Genomic DNA, 27326 nt, shown 5'->3' on the forward strand with positions numbered 1-27326 from the left:
GTAAATATTTTGGGTTCTGATTGGGTATGACAATTGGACTAAGCTCACGAGGCATTTATCATAGAAGTTATAACTTAAAGAATCAATGGGTGTGTGTAAATAATTGAAAAGTTAAAAAAAATTATGAAGCAATTATGATGTATGAAGCAAATACTATACTTTATAAATGTTTTGGACATAGTGTAAATGTCTTACCCTATCATAACACACAATATAAGGTTGCATTACTCCATTGTTTATAACAGGAACATAAACCATGTATAGCTTCGAAATATGTTGAAAAGCTGTCAACTACACTACTGTTCAAAAGTTTGGGATCACTTAGAATTATCCTTGTTTTTGAAAGAAAAGCAAAAAAATGTTGTCCATTAAAATAACATCAAATTGATCAGAAATACAGTGTAGACATTTTTAATGTTGTAAATGACTATTGTAGCTGTAAACGGCAGATTGTTATGGAATATCTACATAGGCATACAGAGGCCCATTATCAGCAACCATCACTCCTGTGTTCCAATGGCACGTTGTGTTAGCTAATCGAAGTTTATCATTTTAAAAGACTAATTGATCATTAGAAAACTCTTTTGCAATTATGTTAGCACAGTTGAAAACTGTTGAGCTGATTAAAGAAGCAATACAAATGGCCTTCTTTAGACTAGAGTGAAGAGGCGACTCCGGGAGTTGGAAAAAAATGCCATATTTCAAACTGGCCAATACAAGGAAAATATTAAGATGTGCAAAAGAACACAGACACTGGACAGAGGAACTCTGCCTAGAAGGCTAGCATCCCGGAGTCGCCTCTTCACTGTTGACTTTGAGACTCATGTTTTGCGGGTACTATTTAATGAAGGTGTCATTTGCGGACTTGTGACACTCTAATGTACTTGTCCTCTTGCTCAGTTGTGCACCGGGGCCTCCCACTCCTCTTTCTATTCTGGTTAGAGACAGCTTGCGCTGTTCTGAGAAGGGAGTAGTACACAGTGTTGTACGAGATCTTCAGTTTCTTGGCAATTTCTCGCATGGAATAGCCTTCATTTCTCAGAACAAGAATAGACTAACGAGTTTCAGAAGAAAGTTCCTTTGTTTCTGGCCATTTTGAGCCTGTAATCAAACCCACAAATGCTGATGCTTCAGATACTCAACTAGTCTAAAGGAGGCCAGTTTATTTGCTTTTTTAATCGGGACAACAGTTTCAGCTGTGCTAACATAATTGCAAAAAGGGTTTTCTAATGAATTAGCCTTTTAAAATGGTAAACTTGGATTAGCAAACACAACGTGCCATTGGAACACAAAGAAGGATGGTTGCTGATAATAGGCTTCTGTACGCCTATGTAGATATTCCATAAAAAAAGCAGCCATTTCCAGCTACGATAGTCATTTACAACATTAACAATGTCTACACTGTATTTCTGATCAATTTGATGTTATTTTAATGGACAAAAAAAAAAACATGGACATTTCTAAGTGGCCGTAAACTTTTGAATGGTTGTGTACCTTGTCCATTTCCCATCTTAAAAAGCTTATGTATAAGGCAAGGTCAAATGTAGCGGTAAGGAGCGGTTTCCCCCGATACACATTACACCTAGTCTACGACCAGAAGTAATTTTGGGCTTAATCTGTGTCCGGGATAACCTCTCAATAACGTTTTAAATACATTTGTGGAATGGGATGATTTCTTACATGAAAAAGCACATTTACATTAAAGTACATTAATTGGGTAAACGTACTCTAAGAGTATGCATTAGGCTGTTTGAGAGGTATGAATCCTAATCAACCCATCCAATGTGAGTACATCTGTTGTTGAGGTACAGTAGATAGACACATAGCCTGGTTCCTCTCTAGGTTTCTTCCTAGGTTTTGGCCTTTCTAGGGAGTTTTTCCTAGCCACCGTGCTTCTACACCTGCATTGCTTGCTGTTTGGGGTTTTAGGCTGGGTTTCTGCACAGCACTTTGAGATATCAGCTGATGTACGAAGGGCTATATAAATAAATTTGATTTGATTTGATTTGAGTAGATCAATAAAGCTGCAGGTCTCTAGCAGTAGTCAAGCTGCTGACGCTGAAAAGCCTTGTTGGTGCATAGGTCAAATTAGATTTACAATGTCCTGTCTTTATTGGATTTTATTGGACAAAAGCTAATATTTCAGTAAACTGTTTTGTATTAATATGTAGATGATTGGAACTGTCAGGGTCAGCTGTTTGAATAAAGCAGAAAAGGGCATCTTAACTGACAAGGTGTCATCCCCACCCACCCATACACAGAAATACACTCAGACACACACAAATGTTTGTTTTAACAATAGCGAGGCTATGTACAGGGGGTACCGGTACAGAGTCAATGTGCGTGGCACCGGTTAGTCGAGGTAATTTAGGTAATATATACATGTGGGTAGAGTTATTAACGTGACTTATGCATAGATAATAACAGAGAGTAGCATCAGTGTAAAAAGAAGGGGGGGGGGGGGGGCAATGCAAATAGTCTGGGTAGCCATTTGGTTAGATGTTCAGGACTCTTATGACTTGGGGGGTAGAAGCTGTTAAGAAGCCTCTTGGATCTTAATTTGGTGCTCTGGTACCGCTTGTCGTGCTGTAGCAGAGAGAACAGTCTATGACTAAGGTGGCTGGAGTCTGACAGTTTTTATAGCCTTACTCTGACACCGCCTGGTATAGAGGTCCTGGATGGCAAGAAGTTTGGCCCCTGTGATGTACTGGGCCGTACGCACTACTCTTTGTAGTGCCTTGCGGTCAGAGGCTGAGCAGTTGCCATACCAGGCAGTGATGCAACCAGAATGCTCTCGATTGTGCAGCTGTATAACCTTTTGAGGATCTGAGGACCCAGCAGTCTCCTGAGATATCAAATCAAAAGAGCGAAAAAGAGGGAGAGCCAAATAAAGGAGCCAGACATTCTTCTGGCAGAACATGAACAGCTGTGCTGTCTGGGAGTTGATATAGTTGTGTGTGATGGAGACAGATTGTCCTGTAATTGTTCATTTTGGAGCACAGGTTACTGATGTCATCTGCTGGAATTTTTGAAATAACAAAAACAAGACAAATAGAAACCAAATGAATAGATGAGCTTTACTTCATATGTGCCCCAGGTACCTTTTCACTGCCACAGAGAGAAAAAATATTAAAAACAGCTTTGATTTGTTTGATTGGTCAAACAGCAAATACATAGTGGATACATTCGAGATAAATGTCAGATTTCCAGAGTGTTTTTGTTTTTGGAAAGCACACTAATAATAAAACTCAAGATATGTGGGGAATGTTTTTCCGCAAATGTCTAATTGACGTCAAAAGTTGAATGTTAGATTTGAGTGAAGTTCACATTCAATGTAACATTCTATGAATGTCCTGGTGTGAACCTGTTTGAATAGCTCAATGCTTCTAGAGAGCTTTGTAGCATCCTAGCTGTAATGGTTAGTCTCATGTAATGCTTTTGCCAGCTCCTTACCCTCTCACCTCAAACGCTGTCGTTTTCAATGTTTCTTCCTCTCTTAACACTGAGAATTTGATGTGTGTGTGTGTCTGCGTGTTCGTGCATGTGTGTGTCTTCCACAGGTCAAGGTCCATAAGTGGAGCATCTTCCGGTCTCTCCACTAGCCCTCTCAGCAGCCCACGGGTAAGTACCTCTCCCCAATCCCCCCCAACCGTCTCACCCTCTTTATCAGGACCCCTGTGTTTTCCCTCAGGCATCACACAGGCCACCCTTAAACCTACTGCCTGTCTATGCCTTGATTGGTATTTGTTTTTATGTCATCACATGAGACAAACACAGTCAGCGTAGCTAGATGCTCCTGACCAGGATACTGAGGATAGGAGCTTGGCCTGAAACAAATATAGGATCTACATTGGAATTACTTAGGCATTAGTCATACATGCATGTGCCAGAGGCTGGTCTAGTGGTAGTGCTGCAGCCCCTGGACCACATTATGTCTCAGGTGGCAGGGGTTCGATTTACCAACGTTCTCGAGATCTTATGGCAATTTACGGTAACTTTGGTAATTTACACAAATAACTTTAAAGAATGTATTCCTATATAGTATATATATATATATATATATATATCTGTGTATAAATTGTCCATGAATGTCTAGTGGATACCCCATACGGTTCTAAAAAAAAACGGCATAATTAATAAAATAAAAAATAAAAATTGCATTATTTTTCAATTAACTCTGCAACTCTTCCAACTGTTGACTTTTTTCACAACTGCCACCAATTTGGCAGCAAAACATTTACAATAAAGGCATAATTGACATCATTAAATGAAAAAAAGTGTGTACATTATCTTTATTGGGGATATTTAATATGGCTAGGGGTTCCGCTAGTGCCACCCTCCCCCCCCCAACATTCCGCTGAAAAGGCAGCGCGGGATATTCAAAAATATTAACTTTCACACATTGAAACGTCCAATACAGCAAATGAAAGATAAACATCTTGTAAATCTACCCATCGTGTCTGATTTTTTAAACGTTTTACAGCGAAAACACAACATATATTTATGTTAGATCACCACCAAATCCACAGCCATTTTTCCCAGCCAAAGATAGTCACAAAAGCAGAATTAGAGATTAAATGAATCACTAACCTTTGATAATCTTCATCCGATGACACTCATATGACATCATGTTACACAATACATTTATGTTTTGTTCGATAATATGCATATTTATATCCACAAATCTCGGTTTACATTGATGCCATGTTCAGAAATGCTTCCAAAATACCCGGAGTAATTACAGAGAGCTACGCCAGATAACAGAAATACTCATCATAAACTTTGACGAAAGATACATGTTTTACATATAATTAAAGATACACTGGTTCTTAATGCAACCGCTGTGTCAGAGTTTTTAAAAACGCTACGAAAAAAGCATATCATGTAATAATCTAAAACGGCGCTAAGGCGTAACAATATTTCTCCGCCATGCTGGAGTCAACAGAAATACGAAATTACATCATAAATATTTCCTTTGATGATCTTTCATCAGAATGCAGTGCAAGGAGTCCTAGTTCCACAATAAATCGTTGTTTTGTTCCATAATGTCCATTACTAGTGTCCAATTAGCTGCTTTTGCTAGCACGGTTAGTTCACATGTCCAAAAGCTGGCGCTGGTCCAGGCGAACTTGGACGAAAACTTAAAAAAGCTATATTCCAGGTCGAATAAACTGGTCAAACTAAGTAGAGAATCAATCTTTAGGATGTTATTTTCATATATATCCAATAACGTTCCAACCGGAGCATTCGTTTTTGTCTGCAGAGTCATGGAACGCAGGCGATATCAACAGAAATGTGCGCAACCAAGAACTGGCATTCTGACAGACCAGTGACTCATTCCCCTCCCATCCGGTCATACATCACACTAGAGGCTTCATTCCATGTTCTACTGACTGTTGACATCTAGTGGAAGGCGTAGGAAGTGCGAACATATCCATATCTTGTTTGGATGTGAATAGGCGATGACCTGAAATTCGACCAGCCCCAAAATTTCCACTTACTGTTATACTCACAGTTACTGTTTTTTTCCCACTTACTGTTCTGTTATACTCACAGACATAATTCAAACAGTTTTAGAAATTTCAGAGTGTTTTCTATCCAATAGTAATAGTAATATGCATATATTAGCATCTAGGACAGACTAGGATGCAGATCACTATGGGCACGCAATTCATCCAAAGTGAAAATGCTGCCCCCTAGCCCTAACAGGTTTTAATGCTGAACTCCTCATTAAATACCAATGGTATTCATTAAATGTATTCATTTTATTTAGGATAATGTTTTACAACTTCATCATTTTATTTTATTATTTAATATATTATTTATATATAATACATAATAAATATATCATAATTATAAAATAAATATATCATAAATATGTAATAATAAATATGTATTATTTATATATTATTTAAATATTATTTATGTGTTGTTATATGTGAGAAAGCCACACAGAGGTTCAGAGATAATTTAAGACACCTGTGATAATCTGAAGTCCCCAAAAAGTCTATGTGATGTCATCTGATAAAAATATTTTTAAAAGTTACCAAATACCTGGTCGTTTACTGGTAAAGTTTCCAGCTGCCATTGCAACCCTACGCCACTCACTTCCTGTACTAGTTCCCTCTCACCTACAGTGCCTTGCAAAAGTATTCATCCCCCTTGGCGTTTTTCCTATTTTGTTGCATTACAACCTGTAATTTAAATGGATTTTTATTTGGATTTCATGTCATGACATTAACAAAATAGTCCAAATTGGTGAAGTGAAATAAAAAAAATAAAAAAAAAATACTTGTTTCAAAAATGTATACAAAATAAAAAGCGGAAAAGTTGTGCATGCATATGTATTCACCCCTTTGCTATAAAGCCCCTAAATAAGATCTGGTGCAACAAATTACCTTCAGAAGTCACATAATTAGTTAGATTGCACACAGGTGTGACATGATCTGTCACATGATCTCATATACCTGTTCTGAAAGGCCCCAGAGTCTGCAACACCACCAAGCAAGAGGCACCATGAAGAGCAAGGAGCAATCCAAACAGGTCAGGGGCATAGTTGTGGAGAAGTACAGATCAGGGTTGGGTTATAAAAAAAATATCCTAAACTTTGAACTTCCCACGGAGCACCATTAAATCCATTATTAAAAAATTTAAAGAATATGGCACGACAACAAACTTGCCAAGACTCACGGACCAGGCAAGGAGGGCATTAATCAGAGAAGCAACCAAAGATAACCAAGAAAGAGTTGCAAAGCTCCACAGCAGAGAGCTTCATCTCAAGATATACAATTTATGTAACCAAATCAACCCTTCTGCCTCTCAAGACTCCCATCTCCACTTACCTGGTGTTTCTATCACTACTCGATTTTGGTAACACTTTACTTGACACCCAGCGTCATAACACTTTATGACATAGTCATAACCATGCCATAATATGTCATAACAGCTGACATAACTTGTCAAACCTGTTATAATATGGCCATAACACTGTCATGGCATATGTATTTAGATCTGTTGTGACATATATTGTGTTATTTTATGGCTAGTTATGACACCTACATAAACCCACAAAACCTACCACACTCAGCAAAACATTCCATTGCACCATTGCCTACGTGTCAACAGTATGTTTATGTTATATCCATTTTAAATGTATTAAATTATAATTGTAAGTGTACACACATTGATGTCAGACATGCACCTACCCTAATGATCTGTTGCTGATGTCTGGGATGAATGCAGGAACATTGTTATGACACTGGGTGTCAAGTGTTACCACAATTTATTTTAATGTCTAATAGAACTGGTCTATATTTTATAACAATATTTATTAATAAGAGCTGTCATTATATTGTGAGGAACTGCAGTTTTATCAGAATTATTTTCTGTTTTGTCTTTTTAGATATATTAGTAGATATATTTCCTTCCTTGGTAAGTATTATGACCATATTATGACAGGTTATGACAAGTTATGTCAGCTGTTATGACACATGTTGACATGGTTATGACAGTGTCATAAAGTGTTATGGCACTTGGTGTCAAGTAAAGTGTTACCATTTGGAAAGAAATCTTCTTCTTCTTCTGAGTGGCAGCCCACAGGTACAATGTGTGAAGTAATTCATAGAAAATGCTGTATATGAACAGAATATGAATTAAATACACATTGTCACAAAATAAATGTAATCACTTAGACACCTTTTTAGCTTTTACTTGGGGTGCTTTTAGTCATACTATCTATTTTGTTGCAGATTAAAATCAGTGCCTGACGATGTGGTGCACACAAAGTTTTTAGGTACCGAATAAAAATCAAAAGTTCAATGTGTTTCCATCGCACTTTCAACTCTACTGATAGTTTTGTCACAAAAACTGTGTTTAATAGCAAATGTGCCTGATGCGGTATTCGCTGCCAAAGGTGCTTCAACAAAGTACTGAGTAAAGGGTGTAAATACTTATGTAAATGTTATATTTCAGTTTTCTTTTTCATTAATTAGCAACAATTTCTAAAAACATGTTTTTGCTTTGTCGTTAGGGGGTATGATTTAAGCAATTTTACAATTAAGACTGTAATGTACCAAAATGTGGAAAAGTCAAGGGGTCGTAGTGGGAGGACCACAAACCATATCATTGTGTGACTCCAAGTTTACTTTAACATGAAGGTTATTATATCAATATTTGCCCATAAACTCGTTTCCATTGCCATTTCTCGCATAATGCATTTTACAGACACAAAAAGAGATCCCACCACGTCAAAAAAACAAATGATTTGTCTGCAATTATAACATTTTACCAAAACTTCCTGTTTCCATCATAGCTGTCTTGATTTTATTTTATACAGTATGACTTTATTCACATTAAAACTGTGGATGGAAACGTGGTTTGTGTCTCACTTGAGAGTGTTTGTTACCACATAATCAGAAGAAGTGTTGCACTCATAATAACTATGAAGTGTTTTAAAAAGTTTTAAAAAATGTTGAAATGTTGAAAGCAGTTGAAACAATAGCAAAACGTTTCCCCGCCCGTTTCAGTAAAAAGCTAAGGGACTGGGCTGGAGAAATGTAACCACTCTTAAATTCATAGTCAGAGCTATGAATGCAAGGACTGACCATCCATAATTTAAAAATAATAGTTTGAACCATATTTTAAAGCTTTATGGTATTTGTTTACATTTACTTTGTTTACAAACATTGGAGTTAAACAAGCTCAGGCCTAGATTAAATTAAATCAAGCTTTAACCGGTGATACACCTTGCCACGACTTCCGCCGAGGTCGGTCCCTCTCCTTGTACGGCGACGGTCAGCGGTCGACGTCACCGGTTTTCTAGCCATCGCTGATCCATCTTTCATTTTCCATTGGTTTTGTCTTTATTTTCTACACACCTGGTTTTCAATATTCAATTACATGTTCATGTATTTAACCCTCTGTTTCCCCCATGTTCAGGGATTATTTCTATGTTCAGTTCGGTTCATTATGGCTGGTTTTTCGACAGGTGCTGTGTTCACCCGTGCGTTATATTTACCGTTGGTTTTTGGTCAAGTGTATTTGTTTACCGTGTGCCTTTATCTTTTGAGTATAGCACGTTGTTCACTCATTTTGCTCTCCTGCGCCTGACTTCATGCACCAGCTACACTCACCTTCTGACACACCTGCATAGCTGTTTTGGCGGTGTCGGAGGTGTAACTGCGTTGGTGCTGTCAATTTGTTGTGCAGCTGCTCTTGATCATTGTCACGAATCCACACCCATCCCACTCATGTTAGAAGATCAGAACGAGAAAGTGTAGGCTATATAGAACCCGGCTTAAGATCAATAGAAGACAGAACTTAGGACCAATAGAATTTGACGCTGAAATTGACTATCATTCAACGAAATATTGAGGATTTCTATCAGCCTAATAGAGGTGTAGATTACATCTTACATTTCAGTGTTCGCTTGAAAACAAGGCTGCGTTGGATTTATCTTAATGCGACTCCGTGCTGCCAATGTCAATGTCAGCTTTAGGTATAATGCCATGAGCTGCTTGTGAAAGTAAATTCCAACTCGGACACCGTCAAAACATCAGCTCTGCGGATATAGGCTAAAACGGATCTGATTGAATTAGGCCCTTATATTTTGGGTTCTGATGGGTTACAACAGTTGAGCTAAGCTCACAAGGCACTAATAACTTATGTTCTTCAAGAATCAATGGTTACATATCATTCATTTATAAGTCCAAAAATGGATTTCCCCTTTAGGTTTACCAGGCCAAGTGTCCATGGTTTTCATGTCTCAGCAAAAGCCTTGCTCAGACAGCTAGCCTGCCTTGTCTTTCACCTTTCTGTGTGTGTTTGCTTGCTTTGGTCACTGACAGCACATCACCTTATATCACATTGCACTTTTTTTAACATCTGTCTGTTTTGAATGCTTGCGATGTTGTTGTTTTTTTGTTTTGTTTACACTGTCCCATGGTCTTGTTGCCTTTCTACTTGGCCGATTTGCTGAATGAGCTAACCGACTCCATGTTTGTTCTTCTTTTTGTCTTTGTCTTTTTCTTTATATACCCCTCCCTCCATCCATCCATCATTACTGTATCACACCTCACCTGCCTATCTGTGCCTGGCTGTCTCTCTCGCTGCTGGTTTTGTGGCTGTTTGCTCTGTGTTGCATCTGCATGTGTGGGCATTCGTGTGTGTATTCGTCTGTGCGTGTTGTGTGTATCTGTGTGTCTTTGTGCACCCCCTGCTTTTGGTACTGTTCATATTATGTGTATGCTCCCTTCTTTCTACCCAAAATGTAGCCTCTCAGAAAGTTCTGTGTACCCCCCCCGTCTCCAGACTTCTCCCAGTCGCCCAACTCCAGCCCCTGCCCCTCCCCCGAGCCCCTTGCCCCCCACACCAACTGGACAGTTGCCCATCGTGCCCCCACCCCCAACTCCCTGGCCCCGGACAGCGGGCAGCTGCTACCACCCGACCCCAGAAACCAAACCCTCCCGGCCAAGCCCAAACTGCTGCCCAAGCCCCTTGCGTCCACCCACTCCAACCCCCTTCCGGAGACCCCCTCCCTCAGCCCAGCGATTGTGCCCCCCAAGTCGGAGACCTCTACCCCCTGTCAGGCCCCATCCCCCTCCTCCTCCGCCACCTCTGTCACATCTCTCAGAGCACCCCCGAGCAGCCCCATGGGGCAGCGGCGCCCTGCTCTCACAACGCCCTCCCCCACAATCCCCCAGCTCTCTGTCACCCATGCCCCCGACGCAGTGCCCCTCTCGCCCATTCGATGGCACCCCTTCCACCCAGTGGCGCCCTCACCCACCCCCTCACCCACACCCTCTCCCTCTCACTCGGGCACTGACTACGGTCCCAAATCTATCCCCCTCATACAGGTTACCCCTCACCCATCCCCCCGGGGCAGCCCCCTCCCCACCCCCAAGGGCACCCCTGTGCACACACCCAAGGAGAGCCCGGCGGGCACGCCCAACCCCACACCGCCTCCCAGCCCATCTATCGGCGGTATGCCCTGGAGGACACGCCTCAACTCCATCAAGAACAGCTTCCTGGGCTCGCCGCGCTTTCACCGCAGGAAACTACAAGGTACTGAGAGAGGGAAAAGAAATGGGTTTCCTAAAGCCTTCAAAGTGAAAATAGTCATTCCTTTTTTGTTCAGAACTCAGCTGCACAGCTGTGAGAAAACAATTATAAAATCAATGTTTGACAGTCAATCTTTTGCGAGTGGATGAACAACATTCGTTGCATTAGTATAGATCTGCAAGAGAAATAAAGTACTACTTTAGCTATGAAGGCTTTGGGATACCCATCTCTGATTGTTGCTTTATGAGAGCAGGCTGCATGCATTTCGGCTCCCGAGTGGAGCAGCGGTCTAAGGCACTGCATCTCCATGTTAGAGGCGTCATTACAGACCCTTGTTGGATTCGAGACTGTGTCACAACCGACTGTGATTGGGAGTCCCATAGGACGGCGCATAATTGGCCAAGCATTGTCTGGGTTAGGGTTTGGCCGGGGTAGGCCGTCATTGTAAATAAGAATTTGTTCTTAACTGTCTTGCCTAGTTAATAAAGGTTAAAAAAAAAAAATGCAACAAGCTTTTGATCCACTCTCTAACCTTTGCGCTTTCTCTAACCTGTGACCTTGCTTCTCTCTACCCAGTTCCCACACAAGAGGAGATGTCCAGCCTCACACCAGAGTCTTCCCCAGAGTAAGTACCTTTACCTATCCTCTTCATGTCAACACAACTTAGTCCTTACATACGACACACTGACTAACGTAACACACACACACGCACACAAACACAGCATCACCCTGGAGTAAGTACCTTTACCTGTCTTCTCCAATTCCACACAATACAGTACACACACACCAACAAAGTAGAGTATCAATAGATGGTCGGGTGGCCGGCACATAATTACAAATAATTTGTTAAACTGCAAATTGACCGCAATAAGCCCAAACAGATGTAATATTTGATTAAAACGCAATCATTTAAACCTTGCTTACATTTATATACAATCACGTGTTTCTCTATTATGCGTTGGAATACTTGGGAACAGGTTTCCAAATTTCTCACTTGGAGCCGATATCCTGGTGTCTTTTCTGTCCAACAATGAAAATAAAATCAAAAGTTATGTGTGTATATATATATATAGAGAGAAAATACCTTAGGAGTGATAATAGAGCCCTTAAGAGCAATGTAAGAGTAAATAAAATATAAAAATGCTGTTGTATATCCTACCCTAGGAAATACAAAGGCAGCATCTCACCAGACTCATCCCCAGAGTAAGTATTCAGACTCATCCCCACTTCAACTCCCTCACTCACTTAGTACCTATTTCTCCCGGTCTCTCTCTCTCTCTGTCCCTCACTCAGTACCTATTACTCTAGGTCTCTCTCTCTGTCTCTCTCTCTCTCTCTGTCCCTCACTCAGTACCTATTTCTCCCGGTCTCTCTCTCTGTCTCGCTCTCTCTCTGTCCCTCACTCAGTACCTATTTCTCTAGGTCTCTCTCTCTCTCTCTCTCTCTCTCTGTCCCTCACTCAGTACCTATTTCTCTCTGTCCCTCACTCAGTACCTATTTCTCAATTCAATTAAATTCAATTTACTTTATTGACATGGCAAATTCATTATTACTTACATTGTCAAAGTATACATAACGAAAAAATAAAAATATATATTTATATATAAGATATACAGTGCCTTGCGAAAGTATTCGGCCCCCTTGAACTTTGCGACCTTTTGCCACATTTCAGGCTTCAAACATAAAGATATAAAACTGTATTTTTTTGTGAAGAATCAACAACAAGTGGGACACAATCATGAAGTGGAACGACTTTTATTGGATATTTCAAACTTTTTTAACAAATCAAAAACTGAAAAATTGGGCGTGCAAAATTATTCAGCCCCCTTAAGTTAATACTTTGTAGCGCCACCTTTTGCTGCGATTACAGCTGTAAGTCGCTTGGGGTATGTCTCTATCAGTTTTGCACATCGAGAGACTGAAATTTTTTCCCATTCCTCCTTGCAAAACAGCTCGAGCTCAGTGAGGTTGGATGGAGAGCATTTGTGAACAGCAGTTTTCAGTTCTTTCCACAGATTCTCGATTGGATTCAGGTCTGGACTTTGACTTGGCCATTCTAACACCTGGATATGTTTATTTTTGAACCATTCCATTGTAGATTTTGCTTTATGTTTTGGATCATTGTCTTGTTGGAAGACAAATCTCCGTCCCAGTCTCAGGTCTTTTGCAGACTCCATCAGGTTTTCTTCCAGAATGGTCCTGTATTTGGCTCCATCCATCTTCCCATCAATTTTAACCATCTTCCCTGTCCCTGCTGAAGAAAAGCAGGCCCAAACCATGATGCTGCCACCACCATGTTTGACAGTGGGGATGGTGTGTTCAGGGTGATGAGCTGTGTTGCTTTTACGCCAAACATAACGTCTTGCATTGTTGCCAAAAAGTTCAATTTTGGTTTCATCTGACCAGAGCACCTTCTTCCACATGTTTGGTGTGTCTCCCAGGTGGCTTGTGGCAAACTTTAAACAACACTTTTTATGGATATCTTTAAGAAATGGCTTTCTTCTTGCCACTCTTCCATAAAGGCCAGATTTGTGCAATATACGACTGATTGTTGTCCTATGGACAGAGTCTCCCACCTCAGCTGTAGATCTCTGCAGTTCATCCAGAGTGATCATGGACCTCTTGGCTGCATCTCTGATCAGTCTTCTCCTTGTATGAGCTGAAAGTTTAGAGGGACGGCCAGGTCTTGGTAGATTTGCAGTGGTCTGATACTCCTTCCATTTCAATATTATCGCTTTCAATATTACCCCAAGCGACTTACAGCTGTAATCGCAGCAAAAGGTGGCGCTACAAAGTATTAACTTAAGGGGACTGAATAATTTTGCACGCCCAATTTTTCAGTTTTTGATTTGTTAAAAAAGTTTGAAATATCCAATAAAAGTCGTTCCACTTCATGATTGTGTCCCACTTGTTGTTGATTCTTCACAAAAAAATACAGTTTTATATCTTTATGTTTGAAGCCTGAAATGTGGCAAAAGGTCGCAAAGTTCAAGGGGGCCGAATACTTTCGCAAGGCACTGTATATATATATATATATATATATATATATATATATATATATATATATATATATATATATATATATATATATATATATATATATATATATACAGTGTTGTAACAATGTCTCTCTCTCTGTCTCTGTGTGTGTGTGTGTGTGTGTGGGGGGGGGGGGGGGGGGGGGCTTTAATTTCACAAAACATGCTGCTGTGATGGCACACTGTTTCATCCAACAGATACGGGAGTTTCTAATATGGTCATACATTTGGCAGGAGGTTTTCACCCTCAGTTTCTTGGCAGTATGCACATTGCCTGTCTCTCTTAAGAGCCGGGACTGCCTACAGCGTCCTCTCTCAATAGCAAGGCTATGCTCACTGAATCTGTACATAGTCAAAGTGTTCCCCTTAAGGATCAGACCATTTTTCAATTATCGCCTAAAATGACATACCCAAATCAAACTGCCTGTAGCTCAGGACCTGAGGCAAGGATATGCATATTCTTGATACCATTTGAAAGGAAACACTTTGAAGTTTGTGGAAATGTGAAATTAATGTATGGGAATATAACACATTAGATCTGGTAAAAGATAATACAAATAAAAAACATGCGTTTCCCCCCCCCCCCCCCCCCCCCCCCCATCATCTTGAAATGCAAGAGAAAGTTTTTGGATATCAGACCGTTGGTAACTCACCAGCATTACTACCAGAAGTACGACTTTCCCGAATTGGATCCTTTGTTTATACCCCCCAGGGCAATTGAACCCAGATGCCACCGGCGGAGAAGAGGTATTCGGAGTGAACTTCTAGTCCGACTCATAAGGCCTGCACACCATCCACCGCTTCCAAGTATATTACTGTTCAGTGCCTGGACAATAAAATAGACAAGCTCAGGGCGAGGATCTCTTTCCAGAGAGACATCGGGGACTGTAGCATACTCTCTTTCACGGAATCAAGGGTCTCTCCAGATATACTGTCCCCGTCAATACAGCCAGCTGGGTTCTTAGTACATCGTGGAGACAGAAATAAAGACCTCTCTGGGAAGAAGAAAGGCGGTGGTGTATGGTTCATGATTAACTACTCATGGTGTGACTTTGATCATGTACAGGAACTCAAGTCCTTTTGTTCATCTGACCTAGAATACCTCACATCAAATGCCGCCTGTATTAACTCCCAAGAGGTTATAGTTACAGCCGTGTATATTCCGCCTCAACCTGATACCACAACGGCCCTCAAGGAACTACACTGGACTTTGTGCAAACTGGAAACCACATATCCTGAGGGCATATTTATTCTAGCATGGAATTTTAACAAGGCAAATTTGAGGAAAACGCTTCCGAAGTTCTAGCAGCACATTGCCTGTACTATTCACGCTTCAAAATTCTCCAAATGTGTTACTCTCTCTTCCGGGATGGCTACAAGGCCCTCCCCACCCTCCCTTTGGCAAATCAGATCACGACTCTATCAGATCACGCAGACAGGGATATGTTCCAGGTTGCCTCTGAGAATAACATTGACGCATAAACGGACACAGTGACTGAGTTCATCAGGAAGGGGATGTTGTTCCCACTGTGACTATTAAAACCTACCCAAACCAAAAACCGTGGATAGATGGCAGCATTCGCACAAAACGGGAAGCGCGGGCCATCGCATTTAGTCACGTCAAGGTGACTGGGAATATGGTTGAATACCAACAGTGTAGTTATTACCTCCATAAGGCAATCAAACAGGTACAACGTCAGTACAGAGTGGAGTGGAGTCTCAATTCAATGGCTCAGACACGAGACGTATGTGGCAGTGTCTACAAACGATAACAGATAACACAGGGAAAACCAGCCACGTGGCTCCCAGACAAACTAAACACCGATGTGAGTAAAATATTTAACCCTCACAAGGCTGCCGGCCTAGACAGCCTCCCTAGACGTGTCCTCGGAACATGGGCAGACCAGCTGTCTGGAGAGTTTACAGACATATTGAATCTCTCCCTATCCCAGTCTGCAGTCTCCACTTGCTTGAAGATGTCCACCATTGTTTCTGTACCAAAGAAAGCAAAGGTAACTGAACTAAATTACTATCCCTCTGTAACATTCACTTCTGTCATCATGAAGTGATTTGAGGATCTAGTTAAGGATGATATCACCTCCACCTTACTTGACACCCTAGACCCACTTAAATTTGCATATTGCCCCAATCGATCCACAGATGAAACAATCACCATCGCACTGCCTGGCGTCCTATCCCATCTGGACAAGAGGAATACCTACAACAAAACAAAGGAGCTGATCATGGACTTCAGGAGACAGCAGAGCGAGCACGCCCCTATCCACATCGACGGGACCGCAGTGGAGAAGGTGAAGAGCTTCAAGTTCCTCTGTGTACACATCACTGATAATCTGAAATGGTCCACCCACACAGACGGTGTGGTGAAGGAGGCGCAACAACGCCTCTTCAATCTCAGGAGGCTGAAGAAATTTGGCTTGGCCCCTAAGACAAAGTTTTTAAGATGCACAATAGAGAGCACCCTTTATCACTGCCAGGTATGGAAACTGCACAGCCCGCAACAGCTGGGCTCTCTAGAGGGTGGTGCGGTCCATCCAGTGCATCACCGGGGTAACACTGCCTGCCCTCCTGGCAATGATGCCAACTTAGCAATTTTGTTGCTAGATTTAGCAACTTGTCAGACTACCCTGGCAACTTTTTTTTTCAAACAGCACCTAGCAACTAATTTAGCTACTTTTAAAAATGTATTTGGAACTTTTAGCAACTTTTGAAAAGTGACTCAAACGCTAAAATGCGTTCCCTCTAAATGACACAAAAATATTTTCTCTGTCACACACTCTAGCTGCCTGTGCACGAGCTGAGCGTCTGCTACTGACGTCACTCACAATGCACTTTTGTAGCCAGGCATGATAACTAACTGCCAATACACTGCTTAAATCTATAATTGTTCAGAATGTGTAGGTTTACTAGATAAAAATAAAATAAACCAAATGTAATTGTTCAATAACGTGTAACGTGTAATTGTTCAATAATTAAATGTTGTGTTTAAAAATAAACATATCTAATCATATAAAATGTGTTGTGTTTATATTACTTTTACAACCAAAAAATATGCGATTAACAAATGTCAAATCATATTTTAGCCGAGAGGGCCAGTCAATTTGAGTAACGTTGTATATTCTACGTAATGTTTTAGTTATTATGCAATGATATCACAACGTGATTTAGCAACTGATGGCAACACTGCCTCCAGGACACCCACCCTGAGCCACGGCCTGTTCACCCCACTATCATGCAGAAGGTGAGGCCAGTACAGGTGCATTAAATCTTGGACCGAGAGACTGAAAAACAGCTTCTATCTCAAGACCATCAGACTGTTAAATAGTCATCACTAGCCGGCTACCACTCAACACTGCTCCTTAGAGGCTGCTGCCCTATGTACAGTACATTGACATGGAATCACTGATGACTTTAATAATGGAACACTAGTCACTTTAACAATGCTTACATACTGTTTTACTCGTTTCATATGTATAGTATATACTGTATTCTACTGTATTTTGGTCAATGCCACTCTGACATTGCTCGTCCTAATATTTATGTATTTCTTAATTCCACTCTTTTACTTTCAGATTTGTGTGTATTGTTGAGGATCGTTAGGGCCAGATAGCATTCTAGTTTGCTCTGTTTGGGACCAACTTGCTCTGTCCCAGGACCAGCTTGCTTAGGGGAATCTTCTTCAGGTTTATCTCTCTGTAGGTGATGTCTTTGTTATGGAAGGTTTGAGAATCACTCCCTTTCAGGTGTTTGTAGAATTGAATTGCTATTTTATGGATTTGGATAATTAGCGGGTATCAGCCTAATTCTGCTCTGCATGCATTATTTGGTAGCATCTTTAATAGTTGATTCTTAGATTTGTATTTGATCATGTATATGTTTTTGCTGTTTGTTCTTTGTTCTTTGTTATAGAGACAAACATATTTGAGAAGTGGTTTATCCATATATCTCCAATTTGGATTGATAACTCTTCGTGTTGTTGTTTGTTTAGTGTGTTCCAATTTTCCTAGAATCTGTTAGATTCTATGGATTCTTCAATTACATAGAGCTGATTTCTGACGGGCTGTTCCTTCTTTTTCCAAAGTGTATATCTGTATTGTTTTAGCGATTCACATTACTGAAGGTGTAATCTCAGGTTTTCTGGGTCTCTATGTTTTTGGTTGGATAGGTTTCTCAATTTCTTTCTTAGGTTTTTGCAATCCTCATCAAATAATTTATCATTGTTGTTCATTTTCTTTGTTTTTCTGCTTGACATTTTTTGATTTGATAGGAAAGCTGAGAGGTCAAATATACTGTTTAGGGTTTCTACGGCCAAGTTTACACCTTCACTTTTAAAGTGAAATGTTTTGTCCAGGTAGTTGTCTAAAAGGGATTGAATTTGTTGTTGCCTAATTGTTTTTTGGTAAGTTTCCACACTACATTCCTTCCATCTTTATCATTTCTTAATATTAGTCAGTTCCTTTGGCTTTGATGCCTCATGATTGAGTATTGGTCTGTTCAAGTAGACTGTGATTTTTCTGTGATCTTATAGGGGTGTCAGTGGGCTAACTGTGAACGCTCTGAGAGACTGGGTTGAGGTCAGTGATAAAGTAGTCTGTAGTACTACTGCCAAGAGATTAGCTATAGGTGTACCTACCTTAGGAGTCCCCTCAAAGCCTATATTGACTATATACATACCCTGCTGAGCATCTGGTACATGCCATTAGCTTGATCTAGTGTAAGAGTCGGGCTTGGGCCTGTTTGCCTGCTCACGGCTGGGCGTATGAGTGACTTTCATGTTGAGGCCCTCCTTGCGGGAGTGGGGGCATGGGGTTAGCAGAAGGGGCATAGGTCTTATTTGAGGGGGCCAATATGGGGTGTGGGAATGGTTGGTTTGCGGAGGTATTGATTGGTTGGGGTGGGGGTGGGGATGTGGCTGGTGGTGCTGTGGTCTGGATGTAGGTCCTCCCGGCGTGGATCCTCTAGTGTAGGTCCGGTGGGGTGGTTCCGCAGGTCTGGTAGAGTGTCTCGCTGGTCTGGGCGGGGTGTCCGTTGATCTGTTGCTCCTGTGTGAGGTGTTGGGGCTGCGGTTAAGGGCGATGTCCTTTAGTCACTCTCTCTCTCAATTCAATTTGGCATAGAGGACATGTGCAGGTTGGTTGGTCTGTCAGACACTGTGCCTCGTCTTATTGCAGGCAGCAATGTAGTGCGCTGCCAACCCACAGCTCTCTGCGTTTTCCCCCAACAGGATGGGTAGCTTATTCTCATCAGAGAGGTCTTTGAAACCTTCAATAACGGTTTAGAATTGAGGGAAATGACACTGTCTAATTGTTTTATATTCTTTACATGTTGACAGGAAATGCGGCTCTGTCTCCGGTTCTGCTGTGTTTAAGTGGTTGCACAGCCTTACCTCTACAGGGAGACTGCCATTCTCAATGGATTGGCTGTGCTCACTGAGCGTGTACTTTGTCAAGGTTTTTCTAAGGTTTTGATCAGTAACCATGGTCAAATAGTTTGCCATGATGTACTGTCAATTTAGGGCCAGATAGTGCTGCATTTTGCTTTGTGCTTGTGTTTCTTGTGTTGCAATTTAGTTTATTCTGATTGATTGGATGTTCTGGTCCTGAGACTTCAGTGTGTTAGTAAAACAGGTTTGTGAACTCAACCCCAGGACCAGCTGGATGAGGGGACTCTTTTCTTTGCTCAGGTCTTGGCATTGCATGGCTTGGTAATGATTTGAGAATGGGTCACTGTATTTTAGATGTTTTCAAAATTGAATTCTGTCCTGCATGCATTGTTTGTCATTTACTTCTGGACATGTAGGATTATCTTACAGAACCCTGCATGCAGGGTTTGAAAGGGGTGTTTGTCCCCTTGAGTAAAATCTTGTTTTGCAAGTGGACCCCACACCTCGCTTCCATAAAGTGCAATTGGTGCAATGACACATTCAATTCGTTTTAGACACAGTTTTATAGGTATTTCGATAATAATTATTTTAATGGCATAGAATGCCCTGTGTGCTTTCCCTCTCAGTCCCTGAGATCTCTGGAAATCGTTACTTGTGTCTTTTGGGGGTTTACTGCCAGGGCCCAGGTTTGACTGTACTGTCCTAGCAGGTCCAGGCTCTGTTGTAGGCCATGTTCTCTCAATTAAATTTCAATTCAATTTAAGGGCTTTATTGGCATGGGAAACATATGCATTACCGAAGCAGGTGAAGTAGATAATGAACAAAAGTGAAAATAACAACAAAAATTAACAGAAAAAAAAATACAAAAATAAAGATGTTTCAAATGTCATTATGTCTTTACACAGTGGTTCTTCCTTTAAAGGGTACGAGCTTATGCTGCGACTGTCAGTGGTAGATGGTGGCATTCTGTCATTGCACCACACTATCACAAGGGGGAGTTAGAACGCTGATCTATCGGTAGTCTAAACTGTGGCAATTTTCATTCTGAGAGTTTCTCTTCTCTGGCACTAGAGTCCTTGCATCATGCAACAACAAAAAAACTGTTGGGGGTCCTGGAGTTAAGAGAGAACTTGGGTAAATACAATGAGGGAAAAACACGTGACTTGTGGACTGACAATTTTTGAAAAATAGGCCCAGTGGGCTTTTGGTTTCTCGCCCTCTAAAAACGGGGTGGTGGGGGGGGGGGGGTAAAGGAGTTTGTCTGTCAGCCCTGCATTAAAGACCAAAATTGGTTGAAGAAAATTGTGATAAATAAAAATATATACCAGTTTCATTTAAGGACAAAAAAAATGACAGCTGTGCCATATAGATTGCAAAATAGTTGGGAAGAGGTTTCCGATTTACCCATTTATGAATTGACATGCAATTTTCCATTCCTCCTGAAAGCCCTAATATCTCTCCGTCGCCCACACACACTTTATACATTTGCATAATAAAGGACTTAAAGGCTAATCTAATTTGATTTTAATACTTCTGACAGCCAAAAAACTATGTACAAAGGGAGAATAAATAAACATAAATATGGGTTGTATTGTTCTTCACTGGTTGCCCTTTTCTTGTGGCAACAGGTCACAAATATTGCTGCTCTTATGGCACACTGTGGTATTTCACCCAGTAGATATGGAAGTTTTTCAAAATTGGGTTTATTTTTGAATTCTTTGTGGATCTGTGTAATCTGAGGGACATATGTGTCTCTAATATGGTAATACATTTGGCAGGAAGTTAGGAAGTGCACCTCAGTTTCCACCTCATTTTGTGGGCAGTGTGCACAACCAATCTTGTCTTGAGAGCCAAGTTTTCCTACGGCGGCCTTTCTCAATAGCAAGGCTATGCTCACTGAGTCTGTACATAGTCAAAACTTCCTTAAGTTAGAGTCAGTCACAGTGGTCAGGTATTCTGCCACTGTGTACTCTCTGTTTAGTGCCAAATAGCATTCTAGTTTGCTCTGTTTTTTGTTAATTCTTTCCAATGTGTCAAGTAATTGTCTTTTTGTTTTCTTATGATTTGGTTGGGTCTAATTGTGTTGCTGTCCTGGGGCTCTTTGGGGTCTGTTTGTGTTTGTGAACAGAGCCTCAGGACCAACTTGCTTAGGGGACTCTTCTCCAGGTTCACCTCTCTGTAGGTGATGGCTTTGTTATGGAAGGTTTGGGAATCACTTCCTTTTAGGTGGTTGTAGAATTTAACAGCTATTTTCTGGATTTTGATAATTAGCAGGTATCAACCTAACTGCTCTGCATGCATTATTTTGTGTTTTATGTTGTATACAGAGGATATTTTGCAGAATTCTGAATGCAGAGTCTCAATTTGGTGTTTGTGCCATTTTGTAAATTCTTGCTTGGTGAGCGGACCCCATACCTCACAACCAAGGAAATATGGTTCTATAACTGCTTCAATTATTTGTAACCAGATCCTAATTGGTATGTCAAATTTTATGTTCCTTTTGATAGCGTATATGGCCCTTCTTGCCTTCTCTCAGCTCGTTCACAGCTTTGTGGAAGTTACCTGCGGCGCTGATGTTTAGGCCGAGGTATGTATCGTTTTTTGTGTGCTCTAGGGCAATGGTGTCTAGATAGATGGAATTTGTATTTGTGGTCCTGGCAAACATACTTTTTCTGGAGCACTATTATTTTTGTCTTACTGAGATTTACTGTCAGGGCCCAGGTCTGACAGTGTCTGTGCAGAAGATCTTGGTGCTGTTTGTAGGCTCTCCTCGGTTGGTGACAGAAGCACCAGATCATCAGCAAACAGTAGACATTTGACCTCAGATTCTAGTAGGGTTAGGCCGTGTGCTGTAGACTCTTCTAGTTCCCTCGCCAATTCGTTTATATAAACACTAGCTTTCAAAAGTGGGGTCACTTAGAAAATGTCCTTGTTTTTGATAGAAAATAAAAACAATTGACCATTAAAATAACATCAAATTGATCAGAAATACAGTGTAGACATTGTTAATGTTGAAGGGGATCATCCCGGAGTTGCCTCTTCGCTGTTTACGTTGAGACGGATGTTTTGCGGGTACTATTTAATTAAGATGCCAGTTGAGGACTTGTGAGGCGCCTGTTTCTCAAACTAGACACTCTAATGTACTTGTCCTCTTGCTCAGTTGTGCACCGGGGCCTCCCACTCCTCTTTCTATTCTGGTTAGAGCCAGTTTGAGCTGATCAATGAAGGGAGTTGTACGAGATCCTCTGTTTCTTTGCAATTTCTCAAATGGAATATCCTTCATTTCTCAGAACAAGACAAGAATAGACTGACGAGTTTCAGAAGAAAGTTCTTTGTTTCTGGCCATTTTGAGCCTGTAATCGAACCCACAAATGCTGATGCTCCAGATACTCAACTAGTCTAAAGAAGGCCAGTTGTATTGCTTCTTTAATCAGAACAACAGTTTTCAGCTGTGCTAACATAATTGCAAAAGGGTTTTCTAATGATCAATTGGCCTTTTCAAATGATAAACTTGGATTAGCTAACACAACGTGTTATTGGAACACAGGAGTGATGGTTACTGATAATGGGCCTCTGTACGCCTATGTAGATAATCCATAAAAATCTGCCGTTGATAGCTACAATAGTCATTTACAACATTAACAATGTCTACACTATTTCTGATCAATTTGATGTTGTTTTAATGGACAAAAAATGTGTTTTTCTTTAAAAAAACAAGGACATTTCTAAGTGGCCCCAAACTTTTGAACGATAGTGTCTATATTCCTATTTATTGAACAAGTAAACTTTTAGTACAATAGGTGTGTGTGTGTGTGTGTGTGTGTGTGTGTGTGTGTGTGTGTGTGTGTGTGTGTGTGTGTGTGTGTGTGTGTGTGTGTGTGTGTGTGTGTGTGTGTGTGTGTGTGTAGTGCAGTTTAGTGCAGATGTATTGGAGGAGCTGTTTAATCTCACTCAATTCTACAGTGTTCCCCTGTACTCTGATGGCCTCTGCTTAGCTGCGCTGGTCCTGCTGTTGGCCCTTTTGGAATGGAGCAGGGCCAAGTCTGGGCCCTCTCTGGTCTGGTAGAGGTGGTGGTCTGGGACAGGGTAACAGGCTGGACCCGGTCTAGTCTGGCTAATCCGATGGAAGTGGTGATGCTCTGGTGGTGTGCGGGGCATGTGGGGTGTGCTGGGTCTGGTGGGGCGTTGAGGGGGCCTGGGCCTCTTTGGTGGGGCTCTCTCTCTCATAGCTAAATGTGGAGTAAGCAATGCTCAATCATGAGATTTGATACTTCATAATGGAGGTTGCTAGGCAGCGCCTGTTACTAGGCCTTTACCATCCTCGTGGCAACTGAAGCAAATAAACGCCTGGCCATTAATTACATTTTACAGAATGGACTCATGAGTGCATTTAGGTGCGTGTTCTGCGGCAAATTCTCTTAACAGTAGACAAACATAGGCTCATTCTGTTCAGAACATCCCAGGGTATGACACCGTGTAATCTTGTAACTGTACATTAAACATAGTGATCATAAACATTGACATGAGTTTTATGATATGGAAATTTTGAAGTGCACATTTAAACTCTTTATAATTTGGCTTGCTTGTGTGACATCAAAGCAGTGTTTATTGTTATTCTCTTTAACGTCTCATCTTTCAAAATACATCAATTCCTCTTAATTTACAGCATTTCACTCAATCAGACAACAAAACAAAAGTTGCCCAATTAGTGGGAGGGATGGGGCAACTTATTTTTGCGTGAGGTGCTCAAGTTCAGAACGGCTGTCAGTCAAAACTCATACAGCGTTGTGAAGCGCAGAGCTTGAGCTTACATATAGCATGTTACTGTACAGCCCAGCGTTCCAATTCAGTGCCAAAATCTGCCATTTTCAACCAATATAGAGGCACAAGTGTAAAGGGTTAAATGTATGTCAAACATGCAAACAGTCCAAATGTGAGGTTATGAATCTTCAGCCCATAGTGATTTGTTTCAATAAAACATGTACTTTGATCAACTGTGTCAATCTGCCGTTTTCTCCCCTCCTTGCAGACTTGCCAAAAAATCCTGGTTTGGTAACTTCATCAACCTGGATAAAGAGGAGCAGATCTTCATCTTGATCAAAGACAAGCCTCTGAACTCCATCAAGGCTGACATCGTCCATGCCTTTCTTTCGGTAGGTAAAACCTCTCTACCCCTTTCTCTCACTGTCTTTTTGCTCTCCTCCCTCTTTAGTTCCTCTCTCTAGTTACTCCTCCCTCTCTCCTCCCTCAAACCTTATTCTCCTTGTGCCCTCTTACTCTACCTCTCCATGTCTCTTTCCTTCTCCTTTACTGATCGTATTTTCTGCTCTCTGCCACTTCTCATTCAGTCATTCATTCACCACATTTTCTCACTCCTACTTTGCTTTCCCACCTCCTTCCTTCTCTCCGGCCTCCCTTACATCTCTTCTTTTCCTCACTCTCACTCCCCTCCACTCTGCTCTCTCTCTCCTATCATTCTCTCCTCCTCTCCTCTTAACTTCTCCTCCTTTCTACAGAATGTATTCCCTATATCATTATGGATATGCTCTTTCCATGAGATAGCTTTCACTTGGATTCACCTGGTCAGTCTATGGTCCCTTATTGATGTCACTTGTTAAATCCGCTTCAATCAGTGTAGATGAAGGAGAGGAAACGGGTCTAAAGGGTTTTTAAACCTTGAGACAACGGAGACATGGATTGTGCCATTCAGAGGGTGAATGTACAGGACAAAAGATTTAAGTGCCTCTGAACGGGGTAGGGGCCAGGCACACCGGTTTGAGTGTGTCAAGAACTGCAACTCTGCTGGGTTTTTCACGCACAACAGTTTCCAGTGTGTATCAATAATGGTTCACCACTCAATGGACACCCTGCCAACGTGACACAACTGTAAGAAGCATTGGAGTCAACATGGGCCACCATCCCTGTGGAACGCTTTCGACACCTTGTAGAGTCCATACCCCAACAAATTGAGGATGTTCAAAAAAGGGGTGCAACTCAATATTAGGAAGGTATTCCTAATGTATTGTACTCTCAGTGTATATGCATATGTTGCAGGTATGTTGCAGTATAGCCCCAATACTGTAGGTCAATGGCAAACCAATCTTCTATTCCTATGAGGTAGCTATTTTGTCCCCTAGTGTATGCTTGGTGTCCCAGAGAGTAGATGAACACTTGAATAGATGGAACTATACTCCTCAGCACTCTAGGATTAATCAAACTCTTGGCAACAGTTTGGTGAAACATGACAATTTGGGTGTTGCAGGGTTGACACTGCATTAGCCTGAAATATGCGTTCCAAATGGCATCCTATTCCCTATGGTATACTACTTTTGACAAGAGCCCTATGGGCCCTAAAGTCTCTGTGCCGCGTGTCAATCTCAGATGTACTGACGTTGTAATCTGGTTAGAGTTGAATCTGTGCTTGGTTGCATCAGGGTAATTTTAATGACGTTTTATTCAACCTGTTATTTATATAAGAGGTATGTGGCAAAAAGCTGAAAGTCACTCTCAATTTGTTATCTCTTTACTCACTTGAGCGAGTGAGTCTTTCTCTGTGACACTTTTTCTCCCTCTCTCTGTATGCTCCTCGCTCTCTATTCCCTCTCTATGATCCTCTATCCCTACTTCTTTCCTCAGGAGCCACACAATCAGCCGCTCCAAATCAAATCAAATGTATTTATATAGCCCTTCGTACATCAGCTGATATCTCAAAGTGCTGTACAGAAACCCAGCCTAAAACCCCAAACAGCAAGCAATGCAGGTTCCACCTCTTTCTCTCTCCCCCATTTTTCTCCCTCTCTCACCCTCCCTCCTTTTCTTCAGTCTCTCTTTCCTCTCTCTCTTCTTGATTCCCCCTTATATTTTGTATCTCTTGATTCAGAATGTCCTCTTCATAACTACAAAATAAAACAACAACAACAAAAAAGATTTATTGCTCTTCCAGATCCCTAGTCTCAGCCACAGTGTGATCAGCCAGACGAGTTTCCGGGCAGAGTACAAGTCCACAGCCGGCCCCACGGTCTTCCAGAAGCCAGTCAAGTTCCAGGTGGACATCACCTACACAGAGGGCACCACCGCCCCCAAGGAGAACGGCATCTACTCTGTCACCTTTACCCTGCTCTCAGGTACACGTACACGCATTCATGCATGCACACACACATGCACACAAACACGCACACACATGCAGGCACACTGCTGCTAGGTGTTTGTGTGTGCATGTTTACGTGTGCGTGTATGTGTTTGTGTCTTTCACAGTGTGTGTGTGCTCCATGGGACCAGATTGGAGGGAGGGGACACTTTCCCTGGTACTAATCATAGGCCATTTGGATCCCGCTGCTTCTCTGATGTTAGTGGTTACAGGAGACCGCACGCAGCCACACTCTTTTTCATCTCCATGATCTATCCTAACACTCTTCCCTCCTCCCCCACTCTAACCCCCTTGTTATCTTATTTTCTCTCCACCCTTCTCCTTTCCCGTCCTCTCCTGACCTCTCCTCTCTTGACCCCTCCTTTGTTTTTCCTTTTTATTCCTTTTATTCCTTACTTTTCCTCTTCATTTCTTTACCCTTTTTCCTCCCCTCTCTGCCTTTCTCAATTTTTCTCCTCCCCTGTTCTGCCGTTTTCATGTTCCTGTGTACAGTACCTTTGTGTGTGTGAGTACAGAATGACTAACCTTGTTCTCCCCTTGTCTATTGCAATCATGTGTGTGTGTGTGTGTGCGTATGTGTGTGTTTGCCTGTTTGTGTGTGTGTGTGTGTGTGTGTGTATAGGACCCAGCCGGCGCTTCAAGCGGGTGGTAGAGACAATTCAGGGCCAGTTGCTAAGCACAC

General features: G+C 41.5%; 1 protein-coding gene across 1 annotated transcript in view; it reads left to right on the forward strand.

Moving 5' to 3' along the window:
• The window catches only part of LOC139367884 (BR serine/threonine kinase 2a), a 497374-nt gene that overhangs the window by 458965 nt on the left and 11083 nt on the right, over window positions 1-27326 (forward strand). The window contains exons 13-18 of the mRNA XM_071106247.1: window positions 3561-3621; window positions 10272-11061; window positions 11635-11683; window positions 24527-24650; window positions 26441-26621; window positions 27267-27326. The exon at window positions 27267-27326 is cut by the window's right edge and continues 30 nt beyond it. Of these exons, the coding sequence (XP_070962348.1) occupies window positions 3561-3621; window positions 10272-11061; window positions 11635-11683; window positions 24527-24650; window positions 26441-26621; window positions 27267-27326 (1265 nt within the window). The remainder of the gene's footprint in view (window positions 1-3560; window positions 3622-10271; window positions 11062-11634; window positions 11684-24526; window positions 24651-26440; window positions 26622-27266) is intronic.

This window comes from Oncorhynchus clarkii, chromosome 2, assembly GCF_045791955.1.
Source record: "Oncorhynchus clarkii lewisi isolate Uvic-CL-2024 chromosome 2, UVic_Ocla_1.0, whole genome shotgun sequence".
Classification (NCBI taxonomy): Eukaryota; Metazoa; Chordata; class Actinopteri; order Salmoniformes; family Salmonidae; genus Oncorhynchus; species Oncorhynchus clarkii.